The 21,415-nt window shown below is 41.2% G+C and overlaps 1 protein-coding gene across 11 annotated transcripts in view; it reads right to left on the bottom strand.

The window, feature by feature from the left end:
- Window positions 1-21,415, bottom strand: part of MAGI1 (membrane associated guanylate kinase, WW and PDZ domain containing 1) — a 679,526-nt gene that overhangs the window by 134,581 nt on the left and 523,530 nt on the right. For all 11 annotated transcript variants that reach the window (XM_030801832.1, XM_030801827.1, XM_030801834.1 and 8 more), the window contains exon 3: window positions 6,203-6,322. In XM_030801832.1, coding sequence (XP_030657692.1) covers window positions 6,203-6,322 — 120 coding nt within the window. The remainder of the gene's footprint in view (window positions 1-6,202; window positions 6,323-21,415) is intronic.

Genomic DNA, 21,415 nt, shown 5'->3' with positions numbered 1-21,415 from the left:
AAATAAAGTGTCTTGTTCACTAGACAGTTAAGACCCATAAAGACAGTGACCACAACCACATCTGCTTTCGTTCAGCATTTTATCTTTAACGAATAAATGAATGAACTCACAAACTAGTAACCGAGGCTACAAAAGAAGCATTACTTTTCAGGCAAAGGGAAATAAAAGCATCCCAGTCCTGCCACATTTGGCCAGGCTATGTCCCTAGCTCCTTGCAGTAGCTTAAAGCAAGCTCTCTCTGGATTTCAGTTCTATCATCTGAAGAAACTAACTTTACTGCATTTCCAGCTGTAAAGTCCTACAACCGACCAATGTAAATCAAGCAAATATTAGGCCTAAAAGAGAATTCTAAAGGTTACTGGGCCTTGAGGCTTCACTGGTTCACTCTATTTGTCTGCCATCTCGCCTGTCATAGAATGTATCCACAAAAGAAGATAACCACTCCTCTGCATAACATCCTCTTTGGGAGGATTCAACATGATGATTCTTTTTTAAAGGAGCTTAACTGTTAAGACCTGCTTTGCTTTGTGAAGTCAGCTGGTGAGGACAGAGATCTTGTTGAGCAGGTCCTCAACCTTCCTTTCAGAAGCTTTTATTCTAAAACTGGTGTCACCAGCCATGTGTGTATACTTAAATTTAAATGAGTTTATATTGAATTAAAGTTAATTTAAAACTGGGTTTCTCAATCACAAGAGCCACTGGCTGCCATAATGGACAGTACAGAATACTGAACATTCCCAGCATGGAAGGGAGTTCTTACGGGATAGCAGTGGTTCTAAGGGAAACAGGGTGTGCTTGCTTCCCCTCCCTTTGTAGAAGCCATCCTTCTAACCCTCTCTTGGTTCATCATCACATCGTTCTCTGTGGATTCAGACCCCGTGGCCCATGCTGATTACTAAACTCAAACACCATCTCCCAGCCTCTCACCTGACCTAACACAGTCCTTCCACAGCTTTGCCTCCTCTAGGGAGTCTGCCAAAACTAGATGAAATGGTGTGCCCTTTCTATAAGCTTCTGGAGTGCTGTGTAGTTTCTCTCAAAACACTGATCACTTTTTTTTCTTTCTTTTTTTTTTGTTTTTTTGTTTTTTTGAGACAGGGTCTCATTTTGTCACCCAGGCTGGAGTGCAGTGGCACAATCTCAGCTCACTGCAACATCCGCCTCTTGGGTTCAAGTGATTCTCCCACCTCAGCCTCCCAAGTAGCTGGGACTATAGGCATGCACCACCACGTCCAGCTAATTTTTATATATTTTTTGGTACAGAGGGGATTTTACCATGTTGGCCAGGCTTGTGTCGAATTCCTGACCTAAAATGATCGGCCTGCCTTGGCCTCCCAAAGTGCTGGGATTATAGGCATGAGCCACTACACCCGGCCCACTCATCACTTTTCTTAAAATTGTTTACATTCATTCATTCATATATTACACAGAGTCTCGCTCCTGTTGCCCAGGCTGGAGTGCAGTGGTGTGATCTTGGCTCACTGCAGCCTTGAACTTCCCAGGATCAGGTGATTCTCCCACCTCAGCCTCTCGAGTAGCTGGGATTACAGGTGCACGCCACCATGCCCGGCTCATTTTTGTATTTTTTTGCAGAGATGGGGTTTTGCCATGTTGCCTAGGCTGCTCGCGAGCTCCTGAGCTCAAGCAATCCTCCCACCTCAGCCTCCCAAAGTGCTGGGATTACAGGTATCAGCCACCACGCCCAGCAAAATTGTTTATGTTTAATCTGCCTCACAAGACTGAGCAGGGGAAGAGTGTAGACTCTGTGGCCAGAGTGCCTGAATTTGAATCCCAGCTCCATCTTTGATTTACCATGTGAACTAAGAAGAGATTATTGGCATTTCTGGGCCTCATACTACTCTTCTGTAAAATGGACATAAATAGAACCTACCTCATAGGCTTGTTAGGAAGATTAAATGACTTTGTGCATACAATGCACTTTGAAGAGCACCTACTATGTGCCACACAAGCACGAGCAAAAATAATTAACTAAAAAACATAAGCACCTTCAAAGTCAGGTAGTTTTGGTCTACTGCCCTGTACATCATATCCCTTGCCTCACAAAGAAGTCTGACCTGAAATAAATGCTCAATAAATATTTGTTGAAATAAACTATATATGCATTAAAAGGCTTGCTTTAAAACTGCGCTACCAGAAACTTACCCTATAGTTATGCTCAAAACTGTGTAACAATATACTTGAAGCACTGTTTATAACACAACCACCAAAAACAGAAGGGGGAGGTGAGGCAGGGGACATTTAAAATGTCCATCTGCAGGGGACTGGTTAAATAAGTTATATATATATCTATATACTCATTCACTGGGATACTATGCAGAATTTATAAAGAATGAGGCCAAAGGCTGAAGAACACTGTATGGGGTAATGTGGAAAGATCTCCAAGGTATGTTAAGGGCAAAGGGCAGTAACAGAGTGAAGTAAACAAGACATATGTATATGCTGTGTACATATAAGTTTTCTGAATATTTGCACTAGTATCTTTAATAATGGTTACCTATATGGAAGAGGGGAAAAAAGTAGGACTTAGCTAGTTTTAGGGCTTTTACTGTAGGATCTATTCCATCATGTACACTTATTAGTGTTACTTAAACATTTATATATGTCTTGCTTTAAAGAGTGCTTTGTGTTGTTGTGGTAGACTTTGCCTCTCTGGAACCAGTAGAGGTCTGGAGAAAGCAATTTCAGGAGGGGAAAAAAGATGGTGAGTACCTAGGAAGTAAATAAAGACATTTTACTGGCAAATCTGGTGGTTTACTGACTGGTAGAGGGGAAAGGGATCCACCACGGGAGCAATTTTGAACTAGGTGCGTGTAAATACAAGAGCTAATGCTGATGGAGAGCTTACATGTGTCAGACACTCTGCTAAGCCCTTTCCAATTATTGTCTCATTTAGCCTTACCTCTGAGGAAGCACTATTATTATCCTCATTTTACCAATGGGAAAATGGAGACATGGAGCATTAAGTAACTTGCCGGAGGGCACACAGCTCAATAGCAAAGGGGCTGAGAATCAAACTCAGGCAGTGTGACAGCAGGGCTTGCATGCTTGTTAGTGTCCACCAATAGACAGCAGCCACCATCAAGGGACTTGTCCAAGGGAGGCAAAGACTGAGAAAGTTCTCTAAATGTCTTTCCAGCCCTACTCTGATGACGGTATACGGCATTTAATAAACATTCCATTCGGCTCTCAGCTTTTAAGGGTCAATATAATATACTCTGGTCAGTTCCAAAAAATTATGAGCCATCTCGGCCAGGCGCAGTGGCTCACACCTGTAATCACAATACCATGGGAGGTCGATGCAGGCGGATCACGAAGTCATGAGATCGAGACTATCCTAGCCAACATGGTGAAACCCTGTCTCTAATAAAAATATAAAAACTTAGCCGGACACAGTGGCATGGGCCTGTAGTTCCAGCTACTCAGGAGGCTGAGGCAGGAACTATGCTTGAACATGGGAGGCCGAGGTTGCAGTGAACTGAGATTGCGCCACTGCACTCCAGCCTAGGCAACAGAGTGAGACTCTGTCTCAAAAAAAAAAAAAAGAAAAGAAAAATTATGAGCCATTTCATATGGTAGGGAAATTTCACCGCTAATAGGCCAAAGGCTGAAGAACACTGTACAAATGGGTTAGAACTGGAAAAGATTAATCCTGCGCCTAAGAAAATTCTAGTTCCAAAATAACTATGCAACACTCACAAGGGCACCGTTTTCTATAAGACAATCAGACATTTTCTGAAAACCATTACTCTACTGCTATACACCAGGAAGTTAGCTTCAAGTACTAACAGGTTATTTTCCTTAGCTTCTTAGTTATATCTACGATATTCTTCGGGTTTTTAGGTAAGAGTGTAGGATCTGAGAGTCACACTGAGCTGGGTTTGGTTCCTGCTCTAGCATTCTAGAACTGGCTGTGCAACTCTGAAAAAGTTATTTAATGCCACTTGGCTTCAGTGTCCCCATCTAAAAATTCAGTGAAGATAATAGCTGCCTCTGTTGCAATGATAAAATTAAATGAGGGAAAGAACTGACTCCACCTATATATCATTTGTTCCATTAACATTGAATAAAGCGAGTTTACTTTCCATCTTCCAAGTTAAATTGGAGTCTAAATCACAAGTTTTTCCTTTCCGACCCAATCCTCTTTTGCTTTGTACAACCACTCCCACCCCAGCCTCTCCAAAAATGCAAATAGATGTTTTGTATATTTGATGACTGAAGCCCCCCAGACGGGCCTAATAACTGATTTCAGATGAGGACAATTCTCTCTCTGCTAACCAAAGAGGAGTCACACATGCTCACCTCTTCACATGTACAATATGTGAGGACAGCATGCTGACAACATGTTGAAGAAGCTCCTTGTACCTTCCCGCAGCCTCCCTCCCTTCCCTCTATACACTCCTAGACCTCGATTATTCTCGGACCCCTGCCCAGCCCACCAGCCACCCAGTCACATCCCAACATGTAGTTTCAGGAAACTAAGCCAACTGATAATTAGCAATACTCAAAAACAAACAAACAAAAATTCTTCACTTCATGAGCAGGAATTTGATTAATATACACTGTCTACTGTATATTCACAATTTGGAAATGAGCAGTATGTACAAAGACAATGCTCCTTCCCTTCTTCACCAAAGAATACCAAACCAGAAACAGCATCTCTAAGATTCATGATCATGATATGAGGGTTAGTCACTGTAACAGGAGCAATTATCACATTAAAGCTATAATGTCCCTAATAAAATAATAATCTACTTTGTATTTACCCTTTATGTTTAAGTCTAATCTTTAAAATGCCCCTGTGAATGCCTAATAAATCCAAATTTTAAAGAGTTTGTAAAGAGATACACATAATAACTTCACCAAGTTAATAATCTGTCCTAGTTAATAGTATCATTACACCACTTCTGCCTCAAATAATAATAACACTCCAAAAAGTAATCAAGCTATAATACTGTTTTCAGAAAAACGTGACTTTTTTCCACCACATTTGGCTTTGACCCAGCAATGGGATCTGATCCTATGGATATGTTTGCACCTGTATAAAATGACACATCCATGTCATTCAACTCGGCAGTGTTTAGAAATATGAAACATTGAAACTGACTCAAATATTTGTTCAGAGGGAAGTGGTTAAATAAATTACAGTATGCCCATACAAAGGAATTATAATTTTTATAATTATATTTCAAAAAGAAGAAAACCAGAAGTGCTTTATTACTGAATTGCAATGACCTATTAAGACATACTGTTAAACAAAAAGAGCAAGGCCCAAACAGCATGTACTATATACTACCTTTTGGGGAAAATAGGGAAGAAATGGGAATATCCATACAACATGTATGCACACATGTATATACGCACGTGCACATGCATGTCTGTATTGACATAAACTTCAGAAGAGTAATCAGATTATTTATAATATTGAATCCTAAATTAGGCCGGTGGGAGACAGGTATATGAAGATTACTTAGCTAAATATTTTAAAAATAATTTGCTTTCCTGTAATCCCAGCACTTTGGGAGGCCGAGGCGGGCAGATCACGAGGTCACGAGACCATCCTGGCTAACACGATGAAACCCCGTCTCTACTAAAAATACAAAAAATCAGCCGGGCATGGTGGCGGGCGCCTGTAATCCCAGCTACTCAGGAGGCTGAGGCAGGAGAATGGCGTGAACCCAGGAGACAGAGCTTACAGTGAGCCGAGATTGCGCCACTGTACTCCAGCCTGGGCGACAGAGTGAGACTCTGTTTCAAAAAAAAAAATAGTTTGCTTTATGAATCACATAAAAATACATTAAAAACCAATCAGTAGGAAAGTGATATGTTATTTCTTCAAGATTAAAACAACACTACTTATAGGGTCACATTTTGTGATTAACCATGATTCTTCCTTCTCTTCGAATACCATACATGTCCATATTAAAAAACAAAACACACCCACACACTTGAATAGTGAAATTAAAAAAGAAAACTCCTAGAGAAAAACAAAAACTATTTTTAAAGAGCTTCACAATACCTATTCCATAGACTTTATCTATTATTGGTCATATTAAGGTGAACTGCAATCTCCTGTTACGTGTTTAGGCCTCCAGATTCCACAAAACATTTTTGCCTGGATGGCTCTGGCTCCTCTGAAGTACCCAGGAGAGAAGCTTTTCATGCTGTTGTGCAAGTAACTCACCTTCATAGGTGCCAACTTCCAGAAGAGTCCCGCTCCGCTCGAGGTCCAAGAACTCCTTCACAGTCAGAAAGTTATAGTCCACGCCAGGCACTTCTCCTTCTCTGGGAGATCGGGTTGTGCCTGTAGCAGAAAATAAAAAGGCACAACAAACCATCAGTCAACTAAAACAGGAAGTGCCACATACAGGTGTAATTAAAATAACCTGTTCAGTAAGAGGGCGCACCTAAGACTCTGCCGCCTCATCTGTCCAGACAGGGACACGGTAAAGGCAAATTCGTTCTAATACAACACAACAGCATTCTCATTTCCACACTCTAGTGCCTGGGACCCCCAAATGGGAGAGAGAGAAAACCAAGCACAGCTGGGTAACCTAGAGAGAGTTTTATACCATTTTTGACAATGCACTGAATAAAAAAGGTGAACTGATTTTATACAGACAACATTCACAGTCAGCAGCTTTTAGGACTCCAGTAAATACTAAAAACGTATCCACCTTAAGCTCAGAGCCTAAGGGGTTTGTGTTTTTATCACAGGCCTTGAGATTCTCATATTCCTCAATACAACCGGCAAGTTCCAAAGCCCTTTAAAGAAAATGACACCCGCTGCATAAACACATCACTAGAGAAATATAATTGCCTGAGATCTGTGGTTGGACATCTCCCAGGGATTAAAATGCTGCTGCTCCTCATGTAATTAATATGTTGGCCAAAAGGAGGCCATTCATGAACTCTGACTAGGGAGAAAGGACACTGCATTTGCTAGAAAATTCTCCCCCTGAATTAATCTGGTCATCTTCTCAGTGGCTGACAAATCTAACGCTTCCTCTTGTGAAATAATGCAGAGCATCCAGAGTACAAAAGTCACCCAGCTCAGGTGCTGGGCTATGGATCTACCATTTTAGCCCAATCTCAGTCAACAAAGTGGAAGCAATGAGCAGAATGTGGTTTACACATAAGTCAAGAAAGGAAAGTAAACCAAACAGCAATTATGTACAGTGTACTAGGAGCCTATGTTAAATATTATGAGACCAAAAAAAAAAAGAGCAAAAAATGTGATTTCTGCTGTTACGTTCAACAGAGCTCATTTTGCAAGGCATTATTACCTGTGGTGGTGATTTAAGGTCAATGTTTTCCTATATAATAAGTAAGGATATTTCCCTATGCCTAGGATCTCTTCGTTGAAATGTAATGCAATTAAATAACCAACTATATGTGCCTAGTGGTGCTAAAGTTCTTAGCACTGTGCGCTCTCTGATCATTTGCCCATGTGAACGACCGCATCCACACCTACACTGGATATTCATAATTTTCATAAGTCAAAAACACTCAACACTTAGTACACATTTTACTGAGGCAACATGTATTTTTAGTGCACATAATTCTTCTATCTGAAATCTGAACATTTTAAATAGCTGCAAATTGGGCATAGGATGGTTATAGTATAGATGTTTGCTTCTCGTAACCAGCATGCTGGAACCTTCAGGTTAAAGAAGCCTACTCTTACACTGTTTCCTAATTTGTTCCCGTTTCGTGCCTCCCCTGGCAGGTGATAACAAACCCCTTGAGGTAGTGCACAACTTTTAAATTTACATCTCAAGTGTCAGGCACAGGAAACATACAGACAGTATCATACACTGTTAAAGAGCAGTGGTCTGGAGCGGGAACGCTAGGTTCATGGTCTGCCTCTCCAACCTGTGGTCTTGGACAGGTTCCTTAGTGTCTACTGTTTCTCAGTGTCCTTGTTTGCGAAATAGGGATAATAATAGCCCCTAATCCATAAGTTTGTTGTGTGTATTGAATGACACAATCCTTTTTGAGGGCTTTGCCCAATAATTTTTAGTAGACATTATAGTTTATGCTTTTCTTAGAATGAATTGATAGAACCTGACCGTTCAAATCCCACTATAATAATCTGTTATTAAATACATATATATATGTTTATGTGTATGTGTGTGTATTCATGGCATGATATATTGTATTTATTCAACAAATATTTATTGAGGCCCCAACACATGCCGGGCACTGGGGAAACACTGGTGAACAAGACAAAGCTCATGCCCTGATGGAATTTATATGTTACTGTGAGACACAGAAAACAAATACGTATATAAATAAATATAGCACTTAATATCAGGAGGAAATCATTCTTCTACAGACTGAAAGATTAGAAAGTATCTCAGAGCAACATAGGTTAAAGGTTTAGACAGTGTCTTGGAGGGAGGAAGCAAGGGAGAAGTAGGGAAGCTATTTTAGCTAGGTGATGAGGAAGAGCCTGGCTAATGCAAGGGTGATGGGGAATGCATCCAGGCAGAGGGAAGGGAAAAGGCTCTGATACGGGTGTGATCTGGTGTGTCTAGGGAAGGGCCGAAAGGCCAGCATGGTTGTGGCACAGTGATGAAAAAAGGGCTGGAAACGAAAGCAAGCGGCAACATTACGTAGGCCACAGAAAACACTTCATATTTTATTCTAAGGATAATGGAATGTCATCCTTAGAATGGTTTTGAGCAAGGAGGTGCCTTGATTTGGTTTTTGTTTTATTTGCCTTTTTAGAGACAGAGCCTCGCTCTATCGCTCAGGCTGGAGTGCACTGGAGGAATCACAGTTCACTATCTCCTTGAACTCCTGGGCTCAAGAGATCCTCTCATCTCAGCCTCCTGAGTAGTTAGGACTACAGGCAAGTGCCACCACACCCAGCTAATTTCTTTTTTTTGTACAAATGGGGGGTCTCACTATATTGCCCAGGTTGGTCTCTAACTCCTGGTTTCAAGCAGTCCTAGCTTGGCCTCCAAATTACTCAGATTACAGGCATAAGCCACCACACTCGGCTTGGTTTTCCTTTTTAAAGCTCTTTGACTTCATGGAGAACAAGTTTTGGGCAGAGTAGCGTGGGAGGTGGGCAAGAATAGAAGTAGGAGGACCAGTTAGGTGGTTACCATAGTGTCCAGGTGAATGGTAATCAAGATATGGACTAGAATAGGACAGAAGTGATAAGAAGCGGTGAGATTTCTATTACAAACGAGTATTTTAAAGAGCTACAGTATAGTCCATAGAACAGACATATTAAAAGTAAAACCCATCATCAAGGTATTAAGCCCCACATGCATTAGCTATTTATCCTGATGCTCTCCACGCCACCCACTGATGGAGGACAGAGAGCATCAGGGGGATGGAGGTGCACCAGGATAAATAGCTAATGCATGTGGGGCTTAATATGAAGATGATGGGTTGTCAGGTGCAGCAAACCACCGTGGCACATGTTTAACTATGTAACAAACCTGCACGTCATATGTAAGTATCCTAGCACTTAAAATAAAATAAAATTAAATTTAAAAAAAGTATGTCAGCTCATCACACCATGCAAGGTCTATATTTTGAAGACAGAACTAATAGAACTTGCAGATGGGTTGGATGTTGTATGTAAGAAAGACAGAAGAATAAAGACAGAAATACTTATTTTGTGACCTGCGCACATGGGCTGTGCCATTTGCAGAGATTGAGAAGGCTGAGGGGAATGGTTTTGGGAAAAGGGAAAATCAAAAGTTCACTTTTGGACCTGTTAGGTTTGAAATGCCTAATAGATACCTAGGTACAGAGAGTTGGAGCACAGCTGACCTTAAAAGTCTGAAGGTCAGAGTAGAGGGTGGAATGTAAACTTAACAATAATAAGAGTTATCAGTTGATTAGTAAACCAATGGCATTTGAAGGCAAGAGACAGAAAGATAAAGTCTACGGAGAGAGTTTAGGGAAAAAAAAGCCAAGAAGTTTGGATTGAACACTAAGAACTTTTAACTTTTCGAAGATGAGAATAAGAGAAAGATCGTCAAAGTAGACTAAGCAGCAGTAGCCAGCAAGATAGGAGCAAAGGAGGAGGGTGTGATGTCTTGCAGCCAAGTGAAAAAGCTGTTCAGCCAGCTACTTGTAAAACACAAACAGTCTACATCACACTGGGAATTCCAGGGCAGTGCAAGAATAGAATCTCTTTGAAACTTGCTGTGAGACGATCTGTCCTAAATATGTTCTATATGGCAACTCTCATATTCAGCCTCCATACCAAAGTTCCATTAACTTAATCCATCTTAAAAAAAAATCAGGACAAAATAAAACAAAACAAAAAATGTGTTGAGTTTCATAGTCTTGCCAAACCAGACAATGTTGATTTTTTTTCTCCTTCTGCAGCCATCTTTGCCATTCTTTCAATGATGTTTTCAGATCCAATTTGTCAGGTTTATCTTAAAGACAACAATCACCCTGGGGTCTTAATTTCCTGAGAGGATTCAAAATAATCAAGAACGTCAAAAATGCTACATTTCAGCGGAAACATGAAACTAGCAGATCCCATTTTTCCATGTAAATAAATATGCTTAGGATGCCTTAGAGCAGCAAGGGAAGGGAGTGGGTGGGCGGGCAAGTCTCCACCCATAAAACGTTCAGGGTTTATTACCCAGACAAAACCTTTCCATGCTCAGGCTAGCAGGAGGTTTCCCAGCTATCCTCTGAGCAGCCCGCCCTGGGTCTGGGCCAACCTGACCAGGCTCTATTCACCGATTTTGTGGAGAAAAGGACCCAGGGAGGGGACCCCGCCTTCTCTTTTCTTGTAGCAGAATGACAAGCTGCTGGCTGGACACACGCCTGGCAGATGGCATTTCAAAGGGTTTTCAGGAGCCATCTGGGTTGGGTACAATTATTACAAACCATGCTTCTAACAAAGCCAGAAGGGTTACTTCCTGACAGGAGACGAGTAAAACAAATTCTACCATGTTTCTCAGGGACAGCGTATTAATAAAAAAAAAAAAAAAAAAACCACCAGGCTGACAAACTGGGATTTTCCTTAGCCTACAATACTGCCTTCTGTTTTTCTAGCTAGAAATTGGGCCAACAATATCTTGCAGTTACTAGCTTTAAGCTAATAATAAGCACAGTGTCCAACCCCCCCAAAAACAAAAAAAAAATATATAACACTGGGAAAAAAATAATAGCTTCCATTTCTCGGATGTTCACTTATGTCCCAAGCAAGGTGTTAAGCACTTAATCAATACTATTATTGTATATAATCTTCACAAGAAACACAGAAGTAAGGATTATTATTACCCTCATTTTATTGATGAGGAAGCTCAGACTCAGAGATGGAAGCTGCCCAAGGTCACATAACAAGTTGGGCAGAGCCATGGTCTGTCTGAACACAGGCAATCTGACAGCAGCATCCCTCATCCTTAACTATCATTGTCTGATGGAACCTGTCTTCATGGAAGTGTTCCATATCTGTGCTGTCTAACCTGGTAGCCCCTAGCCACATGTAGCTATTAAAAAGTGGCCAGTGTGATTGAGAAACTGAATATGAACTTTTATTTAATCTTAATAACTTTAAGTTTAAATAGCCACATGTGGCTAGTGTCTACTGGACTGGTCAGTACAGCTCTCAACCATGAGAATATCTGAGTTGCCTTCATTACACTACATCCAGTACCATGTCCCAAACAACTTCTAGCACTCAAAATAAGAACAAGAAACATACTTATCTGAAACAGCATGACATCTCAAACAGACAGAAGAAAACCTCTCTTAAAAAAACACAAAACTCTCATATGCTTTGAAAAACTATCTAGTCAACTCCATGATTTGTTCTAAAAATTTTATTAATTCCTATTGGCTGTGGTCTCTAGGAAAAAAAAAAATGTTCTTAGATATTTGTGACAGCATGGTTTGTAGCAAACAAAACAAAAAAGACCAAAACAAAAGCAGCCCTCCAAGAGACAGAAAAAATGAGTGTCCAAGAATATGGAAATGATTGAATGAAATATGGTTGATCCACCCTTGGGAAAATGTTTTAGCTATGTAATGGTAAATGGTAAAGAATGGTTAAATTGGCTAGGTGTGGTGGCTCATGCCTGTAACCCCAATACTTTGGGAGGCTGAGGTGGCCAGATCACGAGGTCAGGAGATCGAGATCATCCTGGCTAACACGGTGAAACCCCATCTCTACTAAAAATACAAAAAATTAGCCAGGCATGGTAGCAGGTACCTGTAGTCCCAGCTACTTGGGAGGCTGAGGCAGGAGAATCACTTGAACCCGGGAGGCAGAGGTTGCAGTGAGCTGAGATCACGCCACTGCACTCCAGCCTGGGTGACAGAGTAAGACTCTGTCTTAAAAAAAAAAAAAAAAAAAAGGTTAAATCTACATGCAGTTACCTGAAGGAATGCCTTTAATGTGCATTGAAGTGATACAAATTACAGAATAAGATGTAAACTATCACTGCATTTCATTGACAAACAGAATATGGTTTGTTTTACAAGTTTATGAATTTTATGAGTTCACATAGTTAAATGGGTATAATACTACTATACCCTTAACAGTGGTAACCTCAGGAGGGTAGCTTCAGAAATGGGAAGAGATGAAATGATTGTTTAAACACCTCTCATGCTCTGAATGGTATCAATAGGCAGGTAACTGTCTTGGCATTTTATAAACTGAATGAAATCATTATTTAAGAAATATTTTAAGACCTGATTCTTGGGTATTTTATTCAAGCATCTTCAATAGTAACTTAGTCCTCACAAAAAACATGCAAAAGACTTATAGACTCCAGCTGAATCACACAAACAATGTTCCAAGGTTTCCCATCTCACAGAAAGCCAGCCTGAAGGTCAACAATACTTTACTTGCGGCCGGGCGCGGTGGCTCAAGCCTGTAATCCCAGCACTTTGGGAGGCCGAGGCGGGCGGATCACGAGGTCAGGAGATCGAGACCATCGTGGCTAACACAGTGAAACCCCGTCTCTACTAAAAATACAAAAAATTAGCCGGGTGTGTTGGCGGGCGCCTGTAGTCCCAGCTACTCGGGAGGCTGAGGCAGGAGAATGGCGTGAACCCGGGAGGCGGAGCTTGCAGTGAGCCGAGATCGCGCCACTGCACTCCAGCCTGGGTGAAAGAGCAAGACTCCGTCTCAAAAAAAAAAAAAAAAAAAAAAAAATACTTTACTTGCCTTACTGATGAATAGGAATATACTAAAAGTAGATTTGAGAAAGTGGTACTATTTTTTCCACTTGATTTTATTTTTAAACCTCAAACTGCTCATCACTTAAACAGGGTCCTTTTTAAGTATTTAAGTACCTCCAAGATTTGTACTAGAATAGTGAATATCAACCCTTCCCACCACCAGATCATAACTTAAGTAATTAATTTGAGCTATGTCCCAGTGAGTGTCTCAGAATGAATTAGCAATGACCCCACAGTTCACCCAGTAAAGCTTGAGTGGCTACCTGCTTCTTACACACACTTCATGGTTCATAAACCTGCAGTGTATCTGGCTTCAGAGACTCCTGCTGAGGAAATGAGAAAGTGACCTTATCACTGAAATCCACAAACCATGACTACGAAAAGGAAACTGGACTGGGAACTTGTTCGCTCTATCTTTTTATTCTAGAAATTCTCTTGAAATATCCAGTTGAGGCAGAAAAAGAAAACTCCTACGGGTGAAATTCTGATAAGCCATTTCCTACTGCTTCACGTTCCCAAAGCCATCCGGTTTCAAGACGTTGAGATCTCACTCAGCAACTGTCCAAATGGTCTTACGGCCAGATTGTTAAAGGAAAATAATCAGCCCACAAAGATTAAATTGTCAATATTCCACGATATCACCTGCTGTTAAATTAATCAGGGTCCTGCTTGTCAAAATCTAACAAAACTTCAAAAAATGACAGTCACTGCAACTGCTTACGTGTTAAGAACAGATCATCATTTTCCTATTCTAACACAATCATTTGCATCTGGTAAATATCCAGAGTATCAGCTGGATATCCAGGACAGCCTCATGCAGTTCATTCTTTAGCTGATAGAGCTAGAGGACAGTAGAATGTATTAGTCCTCCAAATTCACTCAGTTACCTACCTCTCGCACAATTTTTGCCATATATGACAATCAGCACTACAATTTACTTGATATCTACCCCTCAAATCAAACTGCTTTTTGTGGTGAAACAGACATCTTATTTAATATTAAAACCTCCTTCTGATTTAATATTTTAATATTAAAAACCCCTTCTGAAACTGCTTTTAAAAAAAATTAAACAGGCCGGGTGCAGTGGCTCACACCTGTAATCCCAGCACTTTGGGAGGCCGAAGTGGGTGGATCATGAGGTCAGGAATTCAAGACCAGTCTGGCCAAGATGGTGAAACCCTGTCTCTACTAAAAATACAAAAATTAGCCAGGCGTGGTGGCAGTCACCTGTATTCCCAGCTACTCGGGAGGCTGAGGCAGAGAACTGCTTGAACCCGGGAGCCAAGATCGCGCCACTGCACTCCAGCCTGGGCAACAGAGTGACACTGTCTCAAAAAAAAAAAAAAAAAAAAAAAAAATTTAAACATATTTGGGTAAAAAGGAAATACTTAGCCACCACAAACCTATTAGAATGGTTTAAAAATGTTTCTGTGATACCAAATGCTGGCAAAAATATGGAGCAACTAGAACTCACATGCCTTACTGGGAAGAATACAAAATGGTACAACCATTTGGGGAAAGAGTTTGGCAGTTGGTTAAAAAGTTAAACACAAACTTCTCATATGACCTAACAATCCCACTGCTAAATGTTTACCCCAAAGAAATGAAAACATACTCACACAAAACCCCGTACACAAATGTTTAGAAGAGCTTTATGCATAATCAACCAAAACTGGAAAACAACCAAATGTGGTTCCATTGGTGAATGAATTCACTGTGGCACATCCCTACAAAGAACTACTGCTCAGCAAAACTACAGATACACACAGCATGGACGACTCTCACAAACATTATGCTCAGGGAAAGAGAAGCCAGACTCAAAGATTACACATCGTATGATTACTCCATTTATATTCTATATATTCTATAGAGATGGAGAATCAAGCAGTGGTTACCAGGTATGTAGGGTGGGAGCAGCACAGGTAGTTAGGGAAAGGAGGACGACATTGTTTTGTTTCCTGCCTGTGGTGGTGGTTGCACGACTGTGCTTTTGTCAAAACCCACAGCGCCCACCACGAATGGTGAATTTTACTGCGTATAATTTTTTTTAAAAAAGGAAACATTTAGCTTTACCTCAAATGGAGAATCAGTTTCATCCTGCCATAAATAGTAAGTAACTAAAAATAAATGCAACAAAAATAAAGCCATCTTGTTTTATCTGCAGCCTAAGGCTCTAAGCCTGAGGTCTGAATTATCCTATTATCACAAAAGGGGATTGACAAACATTAGAAATATCTTAGACACCTATTAACGTCAATTTGAGACTTTCTGCTTAGCATAAGTATAAGGATTTGTCTTCAGAGTCTGGACTGTTATAACAGAATACCATAAACCGGGTGGCTTAAACAACAAGCGTTGTTACGACAGGCATTTTGACACACACCTGGAGTCCCAGCTACATGGGAAGCTGAAGTGGGAGGATTGCTTGAACCCAGTAGTTCAAATCCAGCCTGGGTAACATAACAAGAACTGTCCGGTGAGAGGGCCCTCTTCTTGATTTTCAGACAGCTGCCTTTTTTGCTGTATCTTCACATGGCAGGAAATGAAAGCCCTTCCCCTTTTTACATGGGGCATTAATTCCATCACGAGAATCTGACCTTCGGTTAATTAACTCCTAAAGGCCCTACCTCCAAATACCATCACATTAGGAATTAGGGACCCAAGGGTGAGAGAGGGAGACAGAAGGGTGCATTGAAGCGGAAACAATTCCAATGTGAAAAGAAAAGGTGTGTGGGCAAGGTGGCCATGGTGCCATGGAAAGGGCTGAAAGAAAACAGACTCATACTACTTTGGAGGGTGGGAGTGGTTAGAAAACGAACAGCAGAGAGAGGGAGTAAAAATCCGTGATACAGGTAATCCCAGATGAGACAGCTATGCAGACTCAAAAGGGTCACGTGAATAAATGTGACTCAAATTGTTAGTGTCACTAAGCAACATACACACACATACACCACCCCTCCCCACTCCCGGGTGTGCTGTACCTCCAGCAGAACAAAGCTGAAAAGGTAAGATCCTTGTCTTCTAAGAACTTGGAATCAGTTTGGGTCTATGTCCAATCAGAACTGATGTCTCATTGTAAACGAGAAAGCAGCTAAAAGAGACTTGACTGACTGTCATCTCTGTAACACATTATTAAATAAACAGGAATAAAGAAGGCCAGCCTCCTCCTCAGGAATCAGCGGAAGTTGTTGAGTTATTTAACACTTTACATGTGGTGATCTGCAAATCACTTCAAAAGGAAGCAAGGCCACTCAGGGCAACATAAATGGATCCTTTCTAGAAGCACCATTTTGAATAATGGGGCATTCTCTGTCCAAAACTCTCAACTATGATAACAAAGGTCAGAAACAGGACCCTCATTTTTTCTATCCCAGATCTCAACACAGTAGTGTCAGTAATTGTGTCTCATAAATGGAATAATGCCAAGCCACTCAACAGCAGGTGTGTAAAGACAATTATTTTATTCCAGCTATAACTTGCATGTTTGGGATCAGCAGACCCTTTCAGGTTCCATCTTGCATGGAGGAACACTGTGTGATGAAGGTATTGGAACCGCATTTTAAAAACCACACCTAAAATACTTGAAATAAATAAGGACTTGGCATTTATTCCATTGTGCTGATGATTTGCAAAAGTGGACTAGACATAAGAGATAGGAAGCATCTGATCTGGTTTTCATGATCCTACTTCTAGCTCTTTTCTCTATAGCTATGACATGGGATGAAGGAAAAGAAGAAGTTTTGAGTGCCAAATCCAAATAGCTCCACAGGAACTATTCAAACTGCCCATGTATCCTTTTCCTGGAAGCCAGGTGCTCTCAGTTAAGTGTAAACATGTTACCTTTCAAGGAGATCCACATTATGTCAAAGAAAAATGTGAACCTTCCAGATTGTTGAATGAATCATATAATACAAAAAGAGAGTGTATATTTGTCTAGGGCAAGCAAATCGTTCCCAGTAATAAACAAAAACAGCAGTTCAAGGAGCTGATGTAAGAAGAACCAGTCTTGATCCAGCTCTGCCACTAAATTAATTATGTGACTACCTTGGAAAATTCCCTTTTATGCACTCAATGTCCTTATCTGTAAAACAAAAAGGGTAACTACTGCTCTGACTATACCACAGAATGACTGTGAGACCAAATACATTCATGTGCAAGGATACAAACCCCTCAGCAAATTTAAGGCATTAGAAAATTACGTTCATTTAAAAAATCTGTATTTAGGTCAACATCTATTCTTTATATGCATTATCTCATTTAATCCTTGCAACAACACTATAAAGTAGGTAATATTATTATCCTATGTCACAGATGAGAAAGCATGCACACGTTACGTGACTTGCCAAGAATTACGCAGCTGGTAAGTGGCAGGACCAGGACTTGAAACCAGGTTTTTGTTACTAGGTGGGAACTTCCGTACACAAAGAAGACATTGGGGAGGGGTGGGAGGATAAACTAGTGGAGGAGCGAGGTGCAGCTGAATTCCCAAAGCTCCGATAGTCCCAGCTACTCAAGAGGCTGAGGGTGAGACAATCGCATGAGCACAGAAGTTCAAGTCCAGAATGGACAACATACCAAGACCCTGTCTCTCTCTCTCTCTCTCTCTCTCTCTCTCGCTTTTTTTTTTTTTTTTTTTTTTTTTTCTGAGATGGAGTTTTGCTCTGCTGGCAGGCTGGAGTACAGTGGCGCAATCTTGGCTCACTGCAACCTCCACCTCCTGGGTTCAAGCGATTCCCCTGCCTCAGCCTCCTGAGCAGCTGGGACTACAGGCATGCACCACCACACCCAGCTAATTTCTGTATTTTTAGTAGAGACGGGGTTTCACCATGTTGAGCAGGATGGTCTCGATCTCTTGACCTTGTGATCCGCCCGCCTCAGCCTCCCAAAGCATTGGAATTACAGGCATGAGCCACCGTGCCTGGCCAACCCTGTCTCTTTTTAAAAGTATAATAATAATAAATAGTAGCATGCACTCAACTAATAACAGAGGTCTGTTAATATCAATCTCACCACAAAAGAGTTATAAAGCACTTACATGCCAGGCACTGCAAGTACTTTGTATTCTCTTTTCCCCTAAAACCTTATCACAATCATGAGCAAAACACTAAAATAAGCCCACTTCTCAAATGAGGATTTGGAAAGAAACAGTACATCCCACCTCTGTAAGGGAGCTGAACCGGGATTAAAACCCAGGTTTTCCTACTCTGGAGGCTAAGCTCTAAAATTTTACACTACCTGGCTTCATGTCTCATTCTGTATCAAGCATGTTGGCTCTATTCTTAGACTACTCCAGAAAGAATCCTGCCTTAGGGCCTTTGCACTTGCTATTACTCATCCCTACAACACTCTTGTCTCAGTTGGCCACTCTTTCTCAAGACAGCCCCAATGGTTGCTCCCAAACTTCCTTCAAGAATTTGCTCCAATGTCACCTTCTTGGTAAAGAGCTTCCTAATGGCTTATCGTAAATTGTAAGCTCTTTCTCCCACCCTTGAACTACCTACCCTGCTTTATCTTTCTCCACAGCACATATCAACATCTGTGCTGGTTATTAAACTAGTGGCTTGGCTCCAAATCTACCCTTCCAAACACTCTTCTGCAATGCTCAAGTTAGGAGTCTACAAACTGTATTTCCTAGGATTATTCTGCAATAGGGGAAAACTGAAGAAGGTGGGAGGTCAGAGTGGACTAGCTACTTCCCATATGTTTGCTGTTCCTGTCAGTATGTCCCCAGCAGAGGCCCTTCGCCCTGGCAGCATAAGTTGCTTCCAGCCTCCAACTCCTGAGTCAGTCTCATCGCATCCCAAGAGGTACCAGTGCCACCTTCTCGGACATCTGAGCTCTCTGCCACAGGGATCCCTCCTCTGAGCCTTGAGATTCAAACAACTCCAAACTCTTTATTTTGATCCTCCCACCCAACTGCTTTCTGAAGTTATTTCCTTTGTGTGACCTCAGAGCTCTCTTTCTGCTTTTTCAGATCTCCAACACCAATTCCCTATAATAGAATCCCTCTGTTGAAAAACCTAGCATGATTTTTGCTTTCTTGACTGGACCCCAAATGACATACTTAATATGCAATAACTTTAGATTTATAAACAACATTTAGAAAATAATCTTTCCACAGCAGCATTAGAACAGAGGGTTTTGTCTGTCTCGATACTGTTGAATCCTAAGCACCTGGAATAGTATCTGGTCCATATTAGGTGCTGAATAAACATTAGCTGAATGAATGTATCCCTCTAGTTAGTAGTTTAAAACTAACCAGAAGACATTGTCTAGGTTTCAGCCTAAAGACTATCTTAGCCCCAAAGGCTTCTCTGACCCTAACTAAAGTAGATCCCCTCTAGTTCTCCTTCACAGACCACTGCATAAGTCTACCACGGCACATTTTACAATCTGTAAAATGACTTTCTGTATCTGTATATGTATTTATGTATTTATCTTTCTTCTTCACCATAATATTAACACCATAAGAATTAGAGTTGTGTCTGTCCCACTATATCTTCAGTGACTAGCGCAGGCTAAGCACACAGTAATTGCACGATTTTTTGTGGAGATAAAGGTACACTGGGGCTTAACTCCACGAGAAAATAATCATTTGGACATTTTATTGCTCTTCCCAAAAGAAAAGGTAGGAGGAGATGGGAATTAGTAGTGATCTCAGTGGGATCCTGTACCCTAAACTCCTTGATGTGACTTGGAATCCCAAATAGCTGTTAAGCCAAATTTGATTTGATGGTATTATGAGACATTGTTACAGTCACAAATTAAAATACTTCACAAACATCAACACCATGAAAAATCAAAACCTGTGTGGAAATCCTCTATGGTTTCAGCAAATATCTACTAAACACACACTGTGCCAAGTAATGTTGAAGATGGTGGATGCAGCAAAAAATAAACAAATAAACCGAGTTTATGTCTCCATGGAGTTGATATTCTAGTCAGTAGAGATACACATTAAATAAACTAGTAAATATGCAATATGTCACTTAACATGAGGGAGAAAAAGCAGAATAAGAGTGGTAGGAAATTTTCAATGGTAGAAGTAGACGAGGGAATTCCTCACTGAGAAGGTAAAATATGCACAGAGGACTAAAGGAAATGAGAGCAGGAGCCATGGGGCAGGCCTGGAAGTGTTCTAGGCACAACAGGTAACACAAACGCAAATGTCCTGAGGGAGGAGCAAGCTATGTGTTTGAATTACAGTAAGAAGCAGAGTGGGTGGGGTAAGAGAAAGATGTTATTAGGTTAGAGCAAACGTCATTGCGGTTTTTGCCATTACTTTCTTTATTGCACCAACCTAATAGATCAGAGAGAAAATGGGGACTTGACAACACAGAGAGATAGAGGCCACCATAAGGACTTTGTATCTTATGAGGAAGATGGGAAGCCATTGGAAAGTTTTCATCACAGGAGTATCATCATGTGACACACACACACACACACACACACACACACACAAACATATATTTTTTTTGAGATGGAGTCTCGCTCTGTCGCCCAGGCTAGAGTGCAGCGGTGCGATCTTGGCTCACTGCAACCTCAGCCTCCTGGGTTCCAGCGATTCTCCTGCCTTAGCCTCCCGGGTAGCTTGGATTACAGGCACATGCCACCACGCCTGGCTAATTTTTGTATTTTTAGTAGAGACAGGGTTTCACCATGTTGGCTAGGCTGGTCTCAAACTCCTGAACTCATGATCCACCCACCTTGGCCTATCGAAGTGCTGGAATTACAGGCATGAGCCACCTCACCTGGCCCTGACTTAAATTTTAAAGAGACCACTCCATCTACTGATTTGAGAATAAACTCTATGATGGACTAGAATGGAAAGAGGAACAACAGTTTGGTGGTTATTATAGTAATTGAAGTTACAGACTGTGATAGGTTATTCTTCCCATCAAGATGTGGAGTCCAATTCCACCCCCTGTGTATTTGTGTTGGCCTTAGTGGCTTGCTTGATAGAAGGAATAAGGCAGGAATGGTGCTGTGTTACTTCCATGTCTAGGTCAGAAGAATCCTTGCCGCTCCTGCTTTGGTCCTTTGGCACAGCAGCTCTTAGAACATAACTGCCTCACTCAGAGAAAGCTGGAGAGACCCACAAGGAGAAAACAGGAGGCTCCCAACCAACAACCAGCACAGCTTTGCAGCAAAATGAGTCGGCCATCTTAGAAGTGGACTGGCTAGATCCAGTTGAACCACCCCACCTACTCTTCCTGAAACA

This window comes from Nomascus leucogenys, chromosome 21, assembly GCF_006542625.1.
Source record: "Nomascus leucogenys isolate Asia chromosome 21, Asia_NLE_v1, whole genome shotgun sequence".
NCBI classification, from domain to species: Eukaryota; Metazoa; Chordata; class Mammalia; order Primates; family Hylobatidae; genus Nomascus; species Nomascus leucogenys.
Note: the sequence above shows the minus strand (reverse complement) of the source record. Positions and strands in the feature narration are given on the sequence as shown.